Genomic DNA, 18346 nt, shown 5'->3' on the forward strand with positions numbered 1-18346 from the left:
GTGGGTTGGGCGACAGATAAATAGGAAATAGGAGAACATAAAAACATAGGAACAAAAGACATCACTCAATCAGTGGTGTTTGTTGAGGGCTTTCTGGGTGCCGAGCACTGTACTAAGCACTTGGGAGAGTATATTCGAGTTGGTAGACCTGATCTCTGTCCTGAAGGAACTTTCGATCTAGTGGGAGATTAAGGGACCATAAATATGACAGGATCAGTGGAGTGTTGTTCATGGAGAGGCTGAATTTTGGGCTCCTCGGGCCTCAGTCCAAAAGTGACAGCTGCTGCTGCTGCTGCTGTTTGAATCCATCCTGGCTGGAGCAGGGCCTGATGGGAGCCCCAGGGTCATGGATTGGCAAGGTGGGAGCAGGGGATTCCCGACACTCCAGTGTTGGGCGATTGGTTGTGGACTCCTGCTGCTGCTGCTGCTGCTGCTGCTGCTGCTGCTGTTTAAGACTCAGTGCATAGCTCGGTGCAGTGCTCGGTACGCAGCAGGTGCTCGATGCATGCCATTGATTGGTTGGTTGATGGCAAGAGCCTGGCATCCGAGACGACAGAGCATTTGGGGTAAGAGTCAGGTGGTGTGAGCAGAGCAGTGTCTGACTGGACACTGGGCTCTGGGGGGTGAGTAGGTAGCTAGGGAGTAACCATTGCCACAGGGACTTTCTTTCACCTTGTCAGAGCCTCTCCTCTGGCCTCAGTGTAGCTGCTGGCCTCCCAGTTCCCTCCACAGACCTCACCCTTGTGGTCAGTGGAGGGGTGTGGAGACCCCAGAGGCAGGGGTCACTGCTTCTGTGGGAGGAAGCGGTGATCCCAACCTGTTCATGCACAGGGGGCTGGCGTACCTAATGGGTAGGCAGGGCAGGTTAGGGGGTCTTGGTACTTGCAGGGGTCAGAGTAGGGGCTTTTGGAGAATCAAGCAATCAGTGATATTTAAGTGCTTACTGTGTGCAGAGCACTGTGCTAAGCGCTTGGGAGAGTTCAGTACAACAGAGTTAGTAGGCGTCATCCCTGCCCACAAGGAATTTACAGTCTACCAGAGGAGACAGAGATTAAAATAAATTACAGGTAGGTCAAATAGTAGAGTATAAGGATGTTTACCTGAGTGTTGTGAGGTGGGGGTGATTGTTAACATGCTTAAGGGGTACACAGCCAAGTGCGTAGTCAACACAGAGGGGAAGTGGGTAGGGGAAATGAGGGTTTACTCAGGGAAGGCCTCTTGGAGGAAATGTGATTTTAGGAGGGTTGTAGAGGTAGGGAGAATGATAGGCTTTTGGATATGAAGGAGTAGGGAGGAGGTGGCAAGGGGTCTGTAGTGGAATAGATGATTGAGGAGTAGAGAGTAGATTGGCGTTAGAGGAGCAGAGTGTTCTGGTGGGGTGTAGTAGGAAATCAGCAAAGTTGGAAGGGGCAGCTGATTAAGGGCTTGAAAGCCCTGGGTAAGGCATTTCAGTTTGAAGCGGTGGATGAATAACCATTGGAGATTTTGGAGGAGTGGGTACATGTAGACCAAACACGTTTTAGAAGAATGTTGCACGTGGCTGAGTGAAGTATGTACTGAAGAGGGGAGAGACAGGAAGCAGAGAGGTCACCGAGGAGGTTATTTCAGTAGTCAAGGAGGAATAGGACAAGTGCTTGGATCGGCGTGGTAGTGGGTTCTAGAGACATTCAGAGTTTAATGCCTTTCTGTATGGGAATTTGTGGTGGGGAAGCAGCAGAAGCAAGGAGTGGGAGAGTAGTCCTCCGGGAGAATCGACTAGTCTATGGGTTCTGCCTGCAGTAGCTCACCGGCCCCCCTCCTCCCCCGCCCAACCAAAGAGTCAACCTGAGGAGTCAGAGAGGATCCCAGAGAAGGGGATAAGAAGGAAAAGAGGGTGGATAATGAGAGAGGAACTTTATCATTGGAATAGTTTTTGAAAAATGTGGAAAATAATGATGGAAGTGTTCGTTCTCTGGTATTTGGGAAACTCCTCCTAGGGAGAGCCGTAAGGGAGGGCAGAGTGGGATCATCCTCCAAGAGAACAAGTGGTTTCCTCTAACCCCCCAGAATCCAAGCAATCCTGCCCCTGTCCTCCCATCCCCTGTGCCTCAGCCCTCCCTGGCACATGCCTGTGTTTATACTGAGGAGTGAGCAGGCACCAGGTTTGGGAGAGGAGGAGAAGTGAAGTATCCCTAGAGTTTTTGCTTCCAGCCTCAGAGCACTTTCAGGAAGCAACAGATGTGTGTTCTGCATGCATATTTTGCTGTTTTGTACAGCCTTCTAAGTAGGAGCTGCCCTGGTGGTCGCTTACATGGCTTTTTTATCTCCTTTTCCCCAGCCCAGCCAAACCCAAGCATGTGGAGTTGAATCTGAAAGCTCCCAAGGGCCTGGACCCTGCAGGGAACGAGTCAGCTCCGGGAGGTACCCAGACGGTGCACAAAGGGAACACGGCCAATAAAATCTCCCTGTTTGAAAACAAGCGGGCCAACAGCAGCCCCCGCCACGCTGACACCCGGGGGCCCAAGGGGGCCGCCCCCTCTGGTTCCGCAGCCTCCAAAACTTTCGTGGGCCGGGCCAAGCTGAACTTGGCCAAGAAGTCAAGGGAGAGTGAGCAGGCGGACCGGAAGATGACCACGCACAGCGGCACCCCCGGTGGCTCTGCGGGAGCTGCACGGGAGAGGGATCGGCCGCCTGGGCTTGTGAACGGCGAGGAGCCGTGCGAGGCGCTCGCCCCGGTCAACCCTGGTCTGGCCTCAGCCAGTCGGCCTGATGCCACCCTCTCCACTCCGGCGGCCGCAGCTGAAGCTCCCGCCCTGGGGGATGGCACGTCACCTATCCCCACGGCTCCAGAAGAGAAGAGTGAGGGATCGGCCAATGGTGAGGGACTGGTTCGGGGTGGCAGGTCTGGCTCGGACCAGGCCCCAGCGCCCACTGGAGACCCTGAAGGGTTATCCCGCGAGCCCCCAACTGGGACGCCTAATGGGCGGCTGAGCCCTTCCCCGCCACGGGCGGTGGCCACCCCTTCGGAGGAAGGGAGAAGGGAGGGTCCCCTACTCTGTACCCCTGGGGAGGAAGAGCCGGCTCACTGTGACCAGGGCCCAGAAGAGAAAGGTAGTTGCCTGGGGAGAGTAACGCTGGACTCTGCTGCTGCTGATCTGCCCGTCCCCCTACAGAACGGTGGGGACACATCCCTGGTTGGCCCTGCGAGGGGAGAAGAGCAGTTGGCCTTGTCTTTGGGACAGGATTTGGCAGGTGAGGAGGGCTCTAAGGACCAGCCCCCGTCCAAGGTCCTGGTCCAGGTGAGATCCTACATGCTGCCTGTGCAGAGCGCCCAGGGCCTCCCCACACCCCTTCCGAATGACGGCTTGACCGTCAGCTGTCCCGAGGGCAATGGGGGCCGAGTCCAGAGCCCCATCCTCGTGGTGCTGGGAGGCGCTGCAGATGAGGGGCAGAACCCGAAGGAGCCTAGTCTCCCGGCCGCATCCCCTGGAGCTGAGAACCACCCTCCCACCCAAGCTCAGAGTGATGCCTGCAGGGCAGCAGAAACTGCCAAGCCCGTCCCCGGCGAACCTGTCCCCAGCAACCTTGTACCTGGTGAGCTTGCCCCCACCGAGTGGCCTGAGGAACAGGACCCTGCAGGGGCACCCCTGGGGCCAGAGGCAGGGCCTCCCAGCCCCCACAGGAGTCCAGGCACTCACCTGAACGTCTCCACGGGCAGTGATGACAGCATCCTGGATTCCTCCTCGGACATGGAGAAGTTCACAGAGATCATCAAGAAGATCGACAGCACTGGGTGTGTGCCCCAGAGGAAAAAGAAGGCACGGGCTCCTAACTCCCCAGCCCCCCACTTCGCTATGCCACCCATCCATGAAGACCACTTGGAGAAGGTGTTCGACCCCAACGCCTTCTCCTTCGGCCTGGGCCGAAAGAAGGAGGGCCGGCAGGACATGTCGCCGGCATTGCAGCTCATGCAGAACCTGGACACCAAAGCCAGGCTGAGGCCGAAGCGGGCGTCTACTGAACAGAGCCTCATCCTCAAGGCCCTGAGCTCCTCCAGCCGGCCGGAACCCTTGGCCGCTCCGGACTCCGGTGGGAAGGACGTCACCGACAGCGTGAAGCGGTCGAGACTGGAGAAGAGCGCCCTCTTCTCTAGTATGCTGGCCTCCACTGCCGCCGCCACCTCTTCTCTGCCCCCAGAAAAAGTCTTCTCTCCCTCAGTGACATCAGTCAGTACCATCACTACGTCCTTTGGCAGCTCTCTCCTCTCCCGGCCTAGGGCCCCCGAGGGAGAAACCTCGCAACCCCGGGTTTCCAATGGGGAACCCCAGCAAGCACCCTCCACTGCCCCAGCAGACCTCTTCAACTTTGACTCTTCCAACAAGTCTCAGTCCGGACTGACAGGGCTGGGCCACATGGAAAAACACTCTCCAACGGCTGAGGAGAAAGGGGATTTGGGTTTGCAGAGCAGCCTGCGTTTTCCAGAAACGAGGCTCTCCGAGCGCTCGGCACTAAAGAACGGTGACGACATGGAGAGGTCCGGTACCTTCGAGGGCACATTCAAGCCTTTCCTGCCAAGCTATGGGGGCAGCGATCCCGACTTCTCAGGGTTATTCAGGACGGGTCGATATGAACCAAGCCTCTCCCTCACCAGCGTGCCACTCTTGGAGACACGGGTAAGTGCTGGGAGGATGGGGATAATAATTGCGGTATTTGGTAAGCACTTACTGTGTGCTAAGCACTGGAGCAAAATACAAGATAAGCAGTTTAGACATAGTCCCTGTCTCACATGGGACTTTCAGTCTAAAGGGGAGGGAAAGCAGGTATTTAATCCCCATTTTACAAATGAGGAATTGAGGCCCAGAGAAGTAAAGTGATTTGCCCAAGGCCACACAACAGGCAGGTGGCAGAGCCGAGATTAGAACTCAGGAGTCCTGTGCCCTCTGGCTGCTGGATTATTTTTTTTTATGGTATTTGTTAAGCACTTACTGTATGCCAGGAACTGAACTAAGCACTGGGGTAGATACAAACTAATCAGTATGGACACAGTCCATGACCCATGTGGGACAGTCTTAATCCCCATTTTACAGATGAGATAACTGAGGTACAGAGAAATTAAGTGATTTGCCCAAAGTCACAGCACATAAGTGGTGGAGCCAGGTTTGGAACCCAGATCCTCTGGCTTCCAGGCCCGTGCTCTATCTTATAGGCCACACCCCTGCTATAGGGCTTCACCCAGGATCTGGAAGAGCAGATTCCTTTCTCAAACAAGGCATCTATAACAGAGGGGGGAAGAAGAGAGAGAAATGTTAGAACCTAGGTCCTCTGACTCCCAGATGCGTGCTCTTTCCACTAAGCCATGCCGCTTCCCATTCTCTAACCCTGTGTGATTTAAGGGTGTTGGGCAGCCAGTCAATAGAATTTACTGGGTGCCGGCCCCACTCGCCATTCCTCGGCTCCGCTTTTCCTACTTCCCCCAGGAAAGTAGGTCTTCTGTGGCCCTGCTTTCCACTTCTCTTTGTCTTTCCACTTATCACATTATTATTATGGTACTTATTAAGCACTTTCTATGTGACAATTACTGATCTAAGCCTTGGGGTGGATATAAGCAAATCAGGTTGGACACAGTCTTTGTCCCACACGGGGCTCACAGTCTCAATCCCCATTTTACAGATGAGGTAACTGAGACCCAGAGAAATTAAGTGACTCGCCCTAGGTCACATAGCAGCCATGTGGTTGAGTCGGGATTAGAACCCAGGTCCTTTGTGCAAATCACGGTCCTGAGCACTGGGGAAAATACATGGATAAGTATTAGACGTGGTCCTTAGACCCCAATCATAGGCCAAGGAGATAGCCTGGTGACAGACCACAGGGAAAGATGAAACAGTATGAATGCTAGTCAATTGGTGGCATTTACTGAGTGATTACGGTGGGCAGAACATTACACTAAGCACATGGGAGAGAACAATAGAGTAGGTAAACCCAATCTCTGCACTCGAAGAGCTTATAGTGGGAACAACGTGGAAAGCCTTACTGTTCTTGGTGTATATGGATCCCCAGCATCTTTTGATTACATGCTGTGCTGGCATTGCTCTCAGCCCTGCTGGGGAGCCCTTCCCCTGGGGCTGTTCCCGAACAGGGACACCCCCTTCACCGAGGGCGAGGCTGGGGACCAGAATCCAGACCAGTTGTCTCCATGCTCCTTGTGATGAGCAGAGTCTGACCTGCATAACCAGCATATTGCCTCAGCTACCTGAACCCGTTTTACCAGTTCCACCAGGTAGTCTTGGAGGTCAAATGTCATTCCTGGAGTCACTGCTGGATTTTTAAAAAATGGTTCCTTTGGCCTCGGCTGGAAGGAAACTGTCATGGACGGCTATAAATTGTGAGAAATAGGAAGTGTTGGCCTCCCTCATACTGCAGTAAAGATTTGGGTTGCATAACGGTTGGGAGCTCTGGGCAGAAACACACCACTTCCGGCACCGTCTCTGCACAGTGCCCGCTGGGGTGGTTTCCGGCCAAACTGGAGGAGTCCAGGTTTCTGCCATTTGGTCCAGATCCTGGGAATGAAGTGCTGTGCTCTGGGAACCTGGCCCTCCAGTCGCTTGTCCAGGTTCCTGCTTCATGGAATCACCTCAGGAGGGAGTCCGTGGCCTTGTGGTCTTCCTTGGGTCAGGCCAGGTGGCCGCAGAGTTAGGACTGGACCTTGGCATTGAGTGGGAGGTCAAAGGCTAGTAGAGTGTGATAGCAGCTTCTGAGACAATGACTCCTCCCACCCTGGCAATCTACTGGAGTGGGGCACAGAGCACAGACACCCAGACCCAGGCGTATGACTTTTTTTCCAGATGGGGATGGGAGAGGGAATGAGGGAAGGTGTCCATTCTGACCTCTGTCTCTTGTGTTTGTTTCTCCCTCACCAGGCGTTTAAGGGAAATCTGCAAAATAAAATCAACCCACGGCCCGGGAAGGTGAGTGTCCCGTCTGCTTCCGCCCCTCCTGCCTGTTTGGCAGTGACCCGGCAAGGTGTGACGCTGGTGCTGTTTGCCCACAGATGGTGATATACAGTGAGCCAAGCCTCGGAGGGGAGGGGATCGAAGTTTTCGGTGACATTCCGGATGGCAGTGCCTGGGATCTGTCTCCCGTCATTGTCATCAAGGTGGTCCGAGGATGGTAAGGGATCATTTCAGACTGTGCAGGTCTCCAGTCTTTTCTCTCTGCCTCTTCTTCCTGGCTTGTCATCCTCAACCTACTCTCAAAATGTCCTTCCGGCTCAGTGGCATGAAGAAGATGATCCCGTCCAATCCCAGGGTGACAGAGACTCCAGAGTTGGCAGATGCTCCCAAGAGGAGTGAGCATTTTAACCCAGTCCGGGCTGAGCCCCCAAATGAGCAGCCCCCTTCATGGAGGGTGAGGCTGTGCTTCAGGTCTGATAGGGAAATCTTCTGTGTCACCCGCAAAGACCGGCTGATGTGTGGCCTGCCCAGTTGGGTCAGCACAGGCCGGCCGGGCACATGGTTGGGCGGGCAGGGATTGTGAATGGAGGAACTCAGGGCCAGGGTTCACGGCATAGGCTGACTTTACCAGAAGGGGGGCTTGAAGGACTTGAATCCCCAGTTTCTCGGGATTTATCATCTTCCTTCCCCAAGAGGAAACAGGAGTTTCTTATCAGTAGTAATAACTGTGATATTGGTTCATGTTTTACCTTGTTCACGTTTTACACTGTATTAATGTTGGGGTCGATTCAGAACATGCAGATTGGATGCATTCACTGTCCCACACAGGGATCATCGCCATTTTACAGTTGAGGAAACTGAGGCCCAAAGAAGTGAAATGACTTATTCAAGGTCTCATAGCAGGCAAGTGGCAGAGTCAGGATTAGAACCCAGGTTCTTTGACTCCCAGGCCTGTGCCCTTTCCTAGTAGGCCACGCTGCTTCTGGCAATGGAGCTGAGCAGCAGCCTCACCAATAGGTAAGGAGAGTTGCCTGTTTATGAGGATGTTGATTAGCCATCCCTCCCCAGCATCATCTTAGCTGTGGGGTTGCACTCTTTACTGGACCCTGTTGCTAGCTGTCAGCAAGGCTGTAAAGGGCTGAAATTGCTGGAGTCACCAAACGTTTTCCAAGTGATTTTTTTTTTCTGTTGCCATAAGGTTTTGTTTTGTGTCCCTTCCATGTGTGCAGTCTCTCTTTCTTACTGCGTTTCTTGGGTGTTTCCATTTTATGGCCTACCTTCCTTTAACTCCAGATGGTTAGAAGCTAATCTGTCTTTTGTCCTACAAATGTCAGGATGTAGTGAGGGGAGGCATTCTCCCTCTCTGGTCAGGAACAGCGAAAACTTTCTGTTACCAAGGACATGCCTGCCTGCTGATGCTTTAGCAACTAAATCAAAGCTGTCTCCTTTTCTCTGGGCTGTGTTGGGACTGGGAGGTGGTGTCAGTCCACTGCTCGGCGGTTACTGGCTGCAGCCAATCCTAAATGTGTGGAATCATAGTCCACATTCAGGTTTCTTGGACTAACTGGATGCCAATGGGTGTATCCTTAAGAGTGAAGGCAGCTGAGGCAAACGTTAAATATATGACAAGGCGAAAACCTGGTGTTTCTTGTTCAGCTGGATTATGTATGAGAAACCGAATTTTGAAGGGAACTCATTTCCCCTGGAAGAAGGCGAAGTGGAGCTGTCTGATCTCTGGTCAATGGGAGAAGTTTTAGAAGAAAATGATGAGAGCCCCGTGCCCACCAAGCCCATGGTGATAGGCTCTCTGCGTCACGTGATCAAGGTAGGCCTTCCCTCGGGTCCCCTCTCCCGGATTTGTCCCTATGGGGTAGCCTTGGAGGAGAGCTCGGGCTGGAAAAAAACAAAGGCAGGAAGGACGTGGGGAGTTCCGAAGACAGGCATCCATTCAGCTGGGTGGCCGAAGAGGATTCCGATAGTGGGGAGCTGTTTTTCCAGTGTTCCAACACCTTTAGGGCTAATGACAGAGGACTCATTCTGTGGCTCCACCCTTTTAGGGCCATGCAGCAGCATCTGGGCCAGATCTCTGGTCTGGCTTCCTGGTTCCAGCCTCCTGGGTGGTGAGAGAGAGAGGGAGGGAGTAGAGGACAGGAGGAAGGGGCAGGCCAGGGCCCTGATGAGGTCTGACCGCTCGGCAGCTCTGGGAACTGGGCTGGGGGTGAGTCCAGAACTGAGACTTGGAGCTGATGGGGTTGCATCCCCTTCCTCTTGCCCCCATATCTGCATGGGCCTCAGGCCCAGCAGGGGGTGAGTGTGGAGGTGGAGCAGGGGAAAGGCAGGGGCAGGCTCACAAGGTGAAACATGATCATGATGATGTGATGATGCCATGTCTATGATGTCGTGTGTCATTCCCAGGATTACAGAATAAGTCAAATCGACCTGTTCACGGAGCCAGAGGGGCTGGGACTCATGAATTCCTATTTCGATGACACGGAGGAGATGCAAGCATATGGAGCCATGCAGAAGACCTGCTCCATCAAAGTGCACTGGGGCGTGTGAGTTTCCTGTGTTCGTCCAGTGGGACCCAGCCCCGGGTAGGGGGTGGGGGGAACGGGCTGGAGGGGACTGTTTTTGGAGCAGGGTGCGAGGACTGTGGGGACGAGGCCAGGGCTGACCAGAAAACCCAGGTGGTGGCCGCAGTTGTGACAAAATCATCCTGCCGTTTCATCTTCCATTGCCAATGGGGTTTGCTCTTTCTGGTCGGGGTCGGGCCTCAGCCTGAGGGCATGAGACAGAGAGAGGGAGTAGCTCAGACCGGTCATATTTGACTACCTCTTTCTGTACTCGGTGCTCGTTCAGGTGGCTGATTTATGAGGAACCGGGATTCCAGGGCATCCCTTTCATCCTGGAGCCTGGGGAATATCCGGACTTGTCTTTCTGGAACACCGAGGAAGCATACATCGGATCCATGCGGCCTCTGAAGATGGTAGGATGGTAACACCCCCGGCCGTTGGAGCCAGTCAGTGAATCTGTCCCGTCCTGTCCTGCCTTCCCATCTTCCCCGGGAGCCAGGTGGTGAGCTCCCTCAACCTTGCCCTGAGTGAGCAGCTTCACAAATTCTCACACTGTCAGTGAAGCCTTGGCAACTCCGGGCAGATGCCTAGAATCCATCAATTTTTGATTGTCCTGGATTCCCTGGGAGGCATTGAGCAGGGGTTTTGGGAGGCCAGCACTTCACAGAATGGATTTCAACAGTAAGTCTCTTCTGGTTGTCCTCACTCTGCTGGGGACTTGGGGAATTTGGGAGAATTTTTTAATGGGTAACATTGGGACAGGTCTGCCATCTTCTAAAGCCCCATCCAGCTGCTGGTTGACATGTGTCGTGGTGGGTTGGTCTTGTTCTTATCTCCCTCTCTCTCTTGCTCTGATCAGTGGGATCACTGAGTTCCTACTGAGTAGAAAGCACAGTGCTGAGTACTCAGGAGGGCAGTAGTCCAAGCAACCAACCCAGTCCCTGCTCTCTAGGAGCTTGCATTCTACTAGGAGAGTCAGGCAGGCAGTGAGAACAGGGGGTAAAATTAGTCACTAAAAGGGCTTGAATCACTTTTCTTTGTGGTCTTTTTTTTCAGGGAGGCCGCAAGGTTGAATTTCTAGTTGATCCAAAGGTAAAAAACACTTTGAAATGTCATGCTCTACCTCTTTTATTTTCCAACATGTTGTTTGCTTACTCATGACTTCTGACAAAAAGTCCAGTAATACCCACAGTAAAGATCTTCTGACACCCTGCAAAGCTGATAAGGAGAACTCGTCTCAATCTCTGACCAAAGAATATTCTTTATTAATCTCTGATATTGAGAGGGTTGTTTTTAAGTAAGATTTACGCCTCCACCCCACCCACTCTCCTCTCCCAAAATAATAATAATACTCAGAAAGTTGACTCCACATCCTGAAATGTAATGCAGGTAGTCCTCCTCTGGCAGTGGGCTGGTGGAAAGAGCACAGATCAGAGAGCCCTGGATTGTAGTTCCTACTCTGATGTTGGTGCTGTGTGATTTTGCACAAACTCTACAACCTGTCTGGGTTTGGTGACACCAGCTGCACACCTCTCCTTCCCTTCCTCCTTCCCTCCCTCCCAGAGATGCTGTGAAGTCAAAAACAGGATAAATGAAGCAAAAATGCTTTGGAAAAATAGAAGTGCACAAATTTAAAGTGTTATTATAGCAGCTAATTAATAGCATAATAAATAGAGAAATGACACTGAACAGATAGAATTTTCTTACCCTGTCATTTAACAGAAGCCAGGAAGTTGTTTTAAAGGATGGAAGGGGAAGAGATTTTCCATCTAGGCAGATATCAAGCCTGGATGAGTATTTTTTTGATTCCAGTGTTGGCTTCTGAAAAGTAACATTGAAATACCAGAGGAGAAAATGATTAATATAGGTCTTTGTGCCAAGCACAATTAATATACTATAAAGTGATAGTAAGCATTAATAACCAATAATAAAAACACCGGTGATTATTAGTAATTGTTATTAATATGGCAGTAATAATGGGGATGATGCTTTTTATTTGGAACATGCTTTGTACTAAGTTGGGGGGGGGAGGTCGGACACAGTCCCCATCCCATGAGGGCTTCATGGTCTAAGAGAAGGAGAGAGCGGTGATCTTATCCCCTTTTTACAGGTGAGGAAACTGATGTCCAGAGCAGTTAAGTGACTTATCCGAGGTCACACACACCCCTTGCCCGAGATGTGGCAGGAGAGAGCTTTCTCTACCACAACAGCTGCACCTGGGTCTGGCTCATTGTAGGGGCAGGTTCTCTCCCGGGCTAAGGAGAAGGGCACCATTTTCCCCCATTATCTGCCAATGGGGAGGGCTCAGAATGGCAGGTGACTTGTAGCCCGTCATCCATCCCCACAGACTGCCTGGTATTCTCATGACCACGGTGAAATCAACTGTCCCCTTGACTGGCCCCAGCACTAACCACTTAATAATAATAATTGTATTTGTTAAGGGCTTACTTTGTGCCAGGCACTACACTAAGCACTAGGGCAGATACCAGCAAATCGGGTCGGACACACTCCCACAGCGCCCTCCCTTCTGTTGCAGGTGGTGATATACGAGAAGCCTTTCTTTGAGGGGAAGTGCCTGGAGCTGGACACCGAAATGTACAATTTGGGAGACGACCACTCTCCCTTGACCACGGTGGGGTCCATAAAGGTGCTGGGAGGCATGTAAGTGGAGAGGAGCACTCCTCTGCCATGTAGCGGTGTGTCAGTGCCAAAGTCTTCATTCCTGCCCAATTCATCCCCGGGGCCATTATCCTGTCCTCCCTGGGGGGCCCAGAGAATCCATTCCAAGTGGACCTTGACTGCACAGTACTACCCTAGATCCTTCTCTCAGCCCCCTTGTAGTTCCAAACTTACTTCCCACCTTGGATTGCTAAACTCCAAAGGAATTCCCACTTTGCCTTAATAATCTGCCATTTTTCAGTGGAGTTTGTTCTTCTGTTGGCCCTCGGGGGGTTGGCTGCAGTTGCAGCCAAAGGTCTAGCCCCAGTTTTGCAACGAATGCCCTACCTGTTCCTTAAAAGAGAAAACCAGGAGAACCAGGAGCAAATCCCCTCACATCTGACTTCCCCCACCCCTACCTCTCCTTTGGCAGCTGGGGGGCTTATGAGAAACCGGGATTCACTGGCCACCAGTACTTGCTGGAGGAGGGCGAGTACCGGGAATGGAAGGACTGGGCTGGCTACAACGGGGAGCTGCAGTCCTTCCGACCTCTGTTAGGGGTAAGTGCCCCTGCCACACCCTCCCCTCCTTTCCTCTTCTCCCACTCCCTTCTTCATTGCCCTAACTTGCTCCCTTCATTCATCCAGCCCATAGCACTTACATACTAATCTGCAATTTTTTAATTGATATTAATGTCTGTCTCCCCGTCTAGACTGCAAGCTCGTTATGGGTAGGGAATGTGTCTGTTTATTATCATATTGTACTCTCCCAAGCACTTAGTACAGTGTTCTGCATACAGTAGCACTCAATAAATACAACTGACTGACTGACGGACTCCCCACGTTGGTTCCCCAGCTGCCCGTATGTACCCCTCCCCCTCAGCCTCTGGCCCCATCTTTCCATAGGACTTTTCAGAAGCTCACATGATCATGTACAGCGAAAAGAACTTTGGCCCCAAAGGTGTCAACATCGATGTAATGGGCATCATTGCCGACCTCAAGGAGACTGGCTATGGGCTGAAGACCCAGTCCATCAACGTGCTCAGCGGAGTGTGAGTGTCCACTGCTCCCTCTGGGTTCTGGGCTCTCCCTGCACTGTACTCTCACTGCATGCTGCAGTCTGCCCAGACCTGCCCTGCTAATAGCTTTTCCTCGATGTGAGCCAGAGGGTGGCATGGAGGAGGCTTGGGAGTGGGAGCCTTAGCAGGGGGCGGAGAGGAGGTGGGAAGGACAGACACAGCTCAGGACTCCTGCCCCATTGAGCGGGGTTCCGGAGAGCCACCCTAGATGCTTTCAAGTCATTTCCCAGCTTGTTCCCGGCACCTAGCTTACCCAGGAAAGGGGGAACTTTGTGCATATATCCTGAACCATTGTCACACCTTCCCTCCTTGCCCTGCCCTGCTCAACTCCACCCTGCCCTGATTGGCCCAATCAGCTGGGATTTGTGCAAGGGCAAATGAAGCCTCAAAGTGATATGCACGAGGTGAACTGTCCTGCATGCTTGCTTGCAGCCTCCATTTACTAAGAGGAAGCAGCATGGCCTAGTGAATAGAATACAGGCTGAGAGTCAGAAGGACCTGAGATCTAATCCTGGCTCCACCACTTGTCTGTTGTGTGACCTTGGGCAAGTCACGCTGCCTCAGTTACTTCATCTGTAAAATAGGGATTTAGAATGTGAGCTCCATATGGGACTAGTAATATGTCTAAACTCATTATCTTGAATAATAATAATAATGTTGGTATTTGTTAAGCGCTTACTATGTGCCGAGCACTGTTCTAAGCGCTGGGGTAGACATAGGGGAATTAGGTTGTCCCACGTGGGGCTCACAGTCTTAATCCCCATTTTACAGATGAGGGAACTGAGGCACAGAGAAGTGAAGTGACTTGCCCACAGTCACACAGCCAACAAGTGGCAGAGCTGGGATTCGAACTCATGAGCCCTGACTCCAAAGCCCATGCTCTTTCCACTGAGCCACGCTGCTTGAATCTACCCCAGTGCTTAGTACAGTGCCTTGGCACATAGTAAACACTTAACAAATACCATAAAAAAAGAACAGTCTTGCACCTTTCCATTTACTGTCTTTAGGTGGGTGGCGTATGAAAACCCTGACTTCACGGGAGAGCAGTATATCCTTGATAAAGGTCTGTACGCCAGTTTCGAGGACTGGGGCGGCAAGAACTGCAAGATCTCCTCCGTCCAGCCAATAGGCTTGGTAAGGCCCTGGGTGGGTGGCCTCTGGGCAGCTTCTCCCTGTGTGGTGTTGAATCAGTGGGTGGTATTTATGGAGTACTTACTCTTTGCAGATCAATCAGTCAGCAGTATTTCCTGAGCACTTACGGTGTCCAGAATGTCCCTCTTCCACAATATTCACCACACTCTCTTTTCCCTCTTCATTGTTTAGGACGTTCTCGGGAACCCAAAAGACAGAAATAAGGTAAGTGCTCCTTTTTAAAACACAAAACATTTTGGCAGGTGTTTCCTATGTTTTGTTTGTTTTTTCTGGAAAGCATCAAAACTGTGTTTAAAGTTTCACCCCGAAATTTCAATTTTTTATGTATCTGTTAAGCACTTACTATGTGTTAAATACTGTTGTAAGTGCTGGGGAGGGTGCAAGTTAATTAGGTCGGACACAACCCCATCCTGCATGGTGTTCACAGTTTAAGTAGGAGGGAGAAGAGGCATTTAGCCCCAGTTTTACAGTTGAGGAAACTGAGGCAGAGAGAAGTTAAAGTGGCTTGTCCAAGGTCATATAGTAAGTGGCAGAGCCGGGATTAGAACCCAGGTCCTCTGATTCCTAGGCCTGTGCTCTTTCCACTGGGCCACACTGCTTGTCCATCGCTTCTTCAATTTTTAATAATTATGGTATTTGTTAAGCGCTTACTATATGCCAAGCAGTGTTCTAAGCACTGGATCAGTGATCAGGCCTGATTGCTATTGACTGTATTGCTGGTTCTCCTGGAAGTCAGCATTAGTCATGACTGACCTTAAAAAAAAAAGTGACCCACCGAATGTGGTCTCTTGTTCTCCTTCATTAACAACATAATAATACTCATTGTTTTGTTAAGCACTTACTCTGTGCCAAGCACCGTGTTCAGCGCTGGGGTAGATGATCATCCTGCCCACCCTCTCCTCCAAGAGGCCTTCATTTCCTCACCTCCCATTCTCTTCTGTGCTGCCCTTGCTCTTGAGTTAGCACCCTTTATTCACCACCCCTTCTCCCCCCACCCCGAGCCCCACAACACTTATGTATCTATCTGTAATTTATTTGCTTATATTAATGTCTGTTTCGCCCTTTAGACTGTAAGGTTGTGCTCTGCACACAGTAATCGCTCAATAAATATGTTTGACTAATAAATATACAGATCAGGTCAGACACAGCACCTGCCACAGTCAATCCATCAGTGGTATTTATTGCATGCTTACTATGTGCAGAGCACTGTACTAAGCACTTGGGAGAGTGCACTACAATTGAGTTGGTAGACACAGGTCCGGCCCTCAAGGAGCTTATAGTTCCACGTGGGGCTCAGAGTAGGGGAGGAGAAGGGGAAACAGAGAAGTTAAGTGACTTGTCCATGGTCATGCCAAAAGTAACGGCAGATCTCCTACCTCCCAGGCCCGAGCTTTTTCCACTAAGTCATGTTGATTCTCATATTGCTCTCGCAGACCACTGAATCGTATTCAATCAATTCTATTTATTGAGTGCTTACTGTGTGCAGAGCGCTGTACTAAGCGCTTGGGAGGGTAAAATATAAGTGAGTTGGCAGACACATTCCCTGCCCACAGGAAGCTTACAGTGTAGCAAGGGGTATAGACATTAATATAAAGAAATTACTGACATATACATAAATGCTGTAGGGCTGAGGGAAGAGTGATTAAAGGGTGAAAATTCAAGTGCAAGGGCGATGCAGTAGGGATTGGGAGAAGAGGAAATGAGGTTTTAGGGAAGGCCTCTTGGAGATGTATCTTCAGTAAGGTTTTGAAGGTGGTGAGTATCTGATTGTCTGTCAGATGTGAAGAGGGAGGGAGTTCCAGAGGCAGGATGTTGGCAAGAGGTTGGCAGTAAGGCAGACGAGCTGGAGGTAGAGTGAGTAGACTTCATTCAATAGTATTTATTGAGCATTTACTATGTGCAAAGCACTGTATTAAGCGCTTGGAATGTACAAATCGGAACAGATAGAGACAGTCCCTGCCCTTTGACGGGCAGATTTGGCATTAGGGGAGCGAAGTGTATTGTAACTGGTTCTGTAATCCCAGTTTTATATTTGCTGTGGGCGAAGACAAGCGAATGGGTCAGTATTCAGGCGTCAGGAAGGACTGGTGCCTGTTGAGTGGCTTCAGTCGGAGCCACGACTAGGAAGGTGCCTGGGGAAAGTGGGTCAGACGTCAGGGGGAGCGGCTGCCTGAGGAAAAGGCCGCACACAGGGCACAGCTGGCACAAGATGGGAGAAGCTTCTGTTTGAGCGAGAGGCAGCCAAAGGCTGGACCAGAGCCCGGGTGGGGGCTCTGAAAGGGGCTAATGTTCCTTTAATCTCCTTCAGCCTCTGCTGACTGTCAGCATCTGCTGAAGGTTTATGGCCCAGATGCAGGTTTTAATGGAGAAGATGGTTTCAGGGCCATAATTAGCCAAGTGCCAAGCTTGCATTCTGCCCCGACAGTTGTTTGGAACAAGCCAGAAGATATCCCCCTTGAAGGAAGAGAAGGAGACAAAATGGGGACAGTGAGGAGCAGGCACAGTGGGGGCTTCTCTAAGCTGAATTTGGTTCTTTAGGCCTAGAATATGTGTGTGGAGTGGGAAGTGCTTTTGTTGGACCTTTGGCCCTCCCCAAGGCTTTAAAAATACTTCATTACTTATTACAACTGGTGTTTTAAGAGAGCTGGTCACTTTGATGTTGCTGAATTATATCAGTAGCAAATGCACTAGCAGAGGTGGTTTTAAATGGTAATTGCAGCTTCTCTTTTGGTATAGAGGCAGAAAAAGGGGTTGGAGGGTATTTACCATAGACTCTGGTGGACCCAGAGGAGACGGTTCACTGGATCGTTCACACCTCATTTTCAGAAGTCAAAGGTCAATTGCTTTGTGAAAAATATTTCAACTTGGGCTACTGTTGACTTTTCCAAAGGTTCAGCTGTTTTCTGAAGCAGATTTCCAAGGGCAAAGTCTAACGTTTGACGAAACGACTGATCAGATTGACGATTCATTCTCTATGAAGTCCTGCAGAGTTTTGGGGGGCAGGTCAGTAAGGGGCTGCAAGCCCCCATGATATCTCCCATCCCCACCCCACGATGGCCAGCCTGGTTAATGCTGAGCCCGGTGCCCATTACAGAACTTTGCACCTCCTCGTTGGCCTTCTACCTTGGGAGAGGAGAAAAAGTTTGTGTCCTCCTTGCTCACCCGGAGGCCCTTGGTGATTTCTCCACTCTGAATCGGGCTCGCTCCCAAGGAGCACTCATCCTCTTGGGGCTCTCACTCCTGGGTTCTTTTCGGCACCACAGCTGGGTCGCTTACGATGGGGAAAACTTCTCCGGGAATCAGTTCGTGTTAGAAGAAGGCCACTACCCAAGTCTGTCTGCGATGGGGTGTCCTCCGGGGACTGGCTTCAGGTCTCTGCGCTCCATCGATGTGGTGAGTGGAACCGGCCGCTCACGGGCAGATCCTGTGCCGGGGCTTCTCCAGGCATTGCCTTGGTCTCCTGGTCTTTAACCTTATTTTAGAGTTTCTTTTGGGGGGAACTGATCCACAGGGAACCAATGGACACCTGAGTGAAGGCAGCGGACTCCAGTGGCCATATCTCACTGGAAAAGCTCGGCAATACAGAAGCCACCCCGCCTCGGTGCCTTACTTTCGGTTTCTCCCTTGGGGCGCCCCAAGGAGCCCACAATGCTCCTCAGATGGGCCCCAGCTCCTATCTAACACCAGTCTCCTTGCCCCTGTTCTATTCTTATATTAATAGCCCCTCGGAGGCCAGAGACCCAGGTACTCTTTCCTAGTGCTCAGCACAGTGCTTTGTGTACAGTAAATGTTTAGTAAATACCATCACTGCTGCTGTCATGGACCAAGAGTAGCAGGCCCCAGGCCCCATGACCTTGGGTGTCCGAGTTGCAGGCTGGAAATTTCTGGAGAGCTGGGGAGAGGTGTTCGTCCTTTCATCTTGGCGTCTGCTCAGACCCCAAATAGCCAGCAGTTGT

The 18346-nt window shown here is 51.4% G+C and overlaps 1 protein-coding gene across 2 annotated transcripts in view; it reads left to right on the forward strand.

Moving 5' to 3' along the window:
- CRYBG1 (crystallin beta-gamma domain containing 1) overlaps positions 1 to 18346 on the forward strand; it is a 60507-nt gene that overhangs the window by 32934 nt on the left and 9227 nt on the right. For both annotated transcript variants that reach the window (XM_039914814.1, XM_029047404.2), the window contains exons 3-16: positions 2318 to 4652; positions 6897 to 6944; positions 7028 to 7146; positions 8586 to 8754; positions 9345 to 9484; positions 9789 to 9915; positions 10559 to 10594; positions 12039 to 12163; positions 12594 to 12720; positions 13066 to 13211; positions 14246 to 14372; positions 14562 to 14594; positions 17281 to 17393; positions 17654 to 17783. In XM_039914814.1, coding sequence (XP_039770748.1) covers positions 2318 to 4652; positions 6897 to 6944; positions 7028 to 7146; positions 8586 to 8754; positions 9345 to 9484; positions 9789 to 9915; positions 10559 to 10594; positions 12039 to 12163; positions 12594 to 12720; positions 13066 to 13211; positions 14246 to 14372; positions 14562 to 14594; positions 17281 to 17393; positions 17654 to 17783 — 3775 coding nt within the window. The remainder of the gene's footprint in view (positions 1 to 2317; positions 4653 to 6896; positions 6945 to 7027; positions 7147 to 8585; positions 8755 to 9344; positions 9485 to 9788; positions 9916 to 10558; positions 10595 to 12038; positions 12164 to 12593; positions 12721 to 13065; positions 13212 to 14245; positions 14373 to 14561; positions 14595 to 17280; positions 17394 to 17653; positions 17784 to 18346) is intronic.

This window comes from Ornithorhynchus anatinus, chromosome 19, assembly GCF_004115215.2.
Source record: "Ornithorhynchus anatinus isolate Pmale09 chromosome 19, mOrnAna1.pri.v4, whole genome shotgun sequence".
Classification (NCBI taxonomy): Eukaryota; Metazoa; Chordata; class Mammalia; order Monotremata; family Ornithorhynchidae; genus Ornithorhynchus; species Ornithorhynchus anatinus.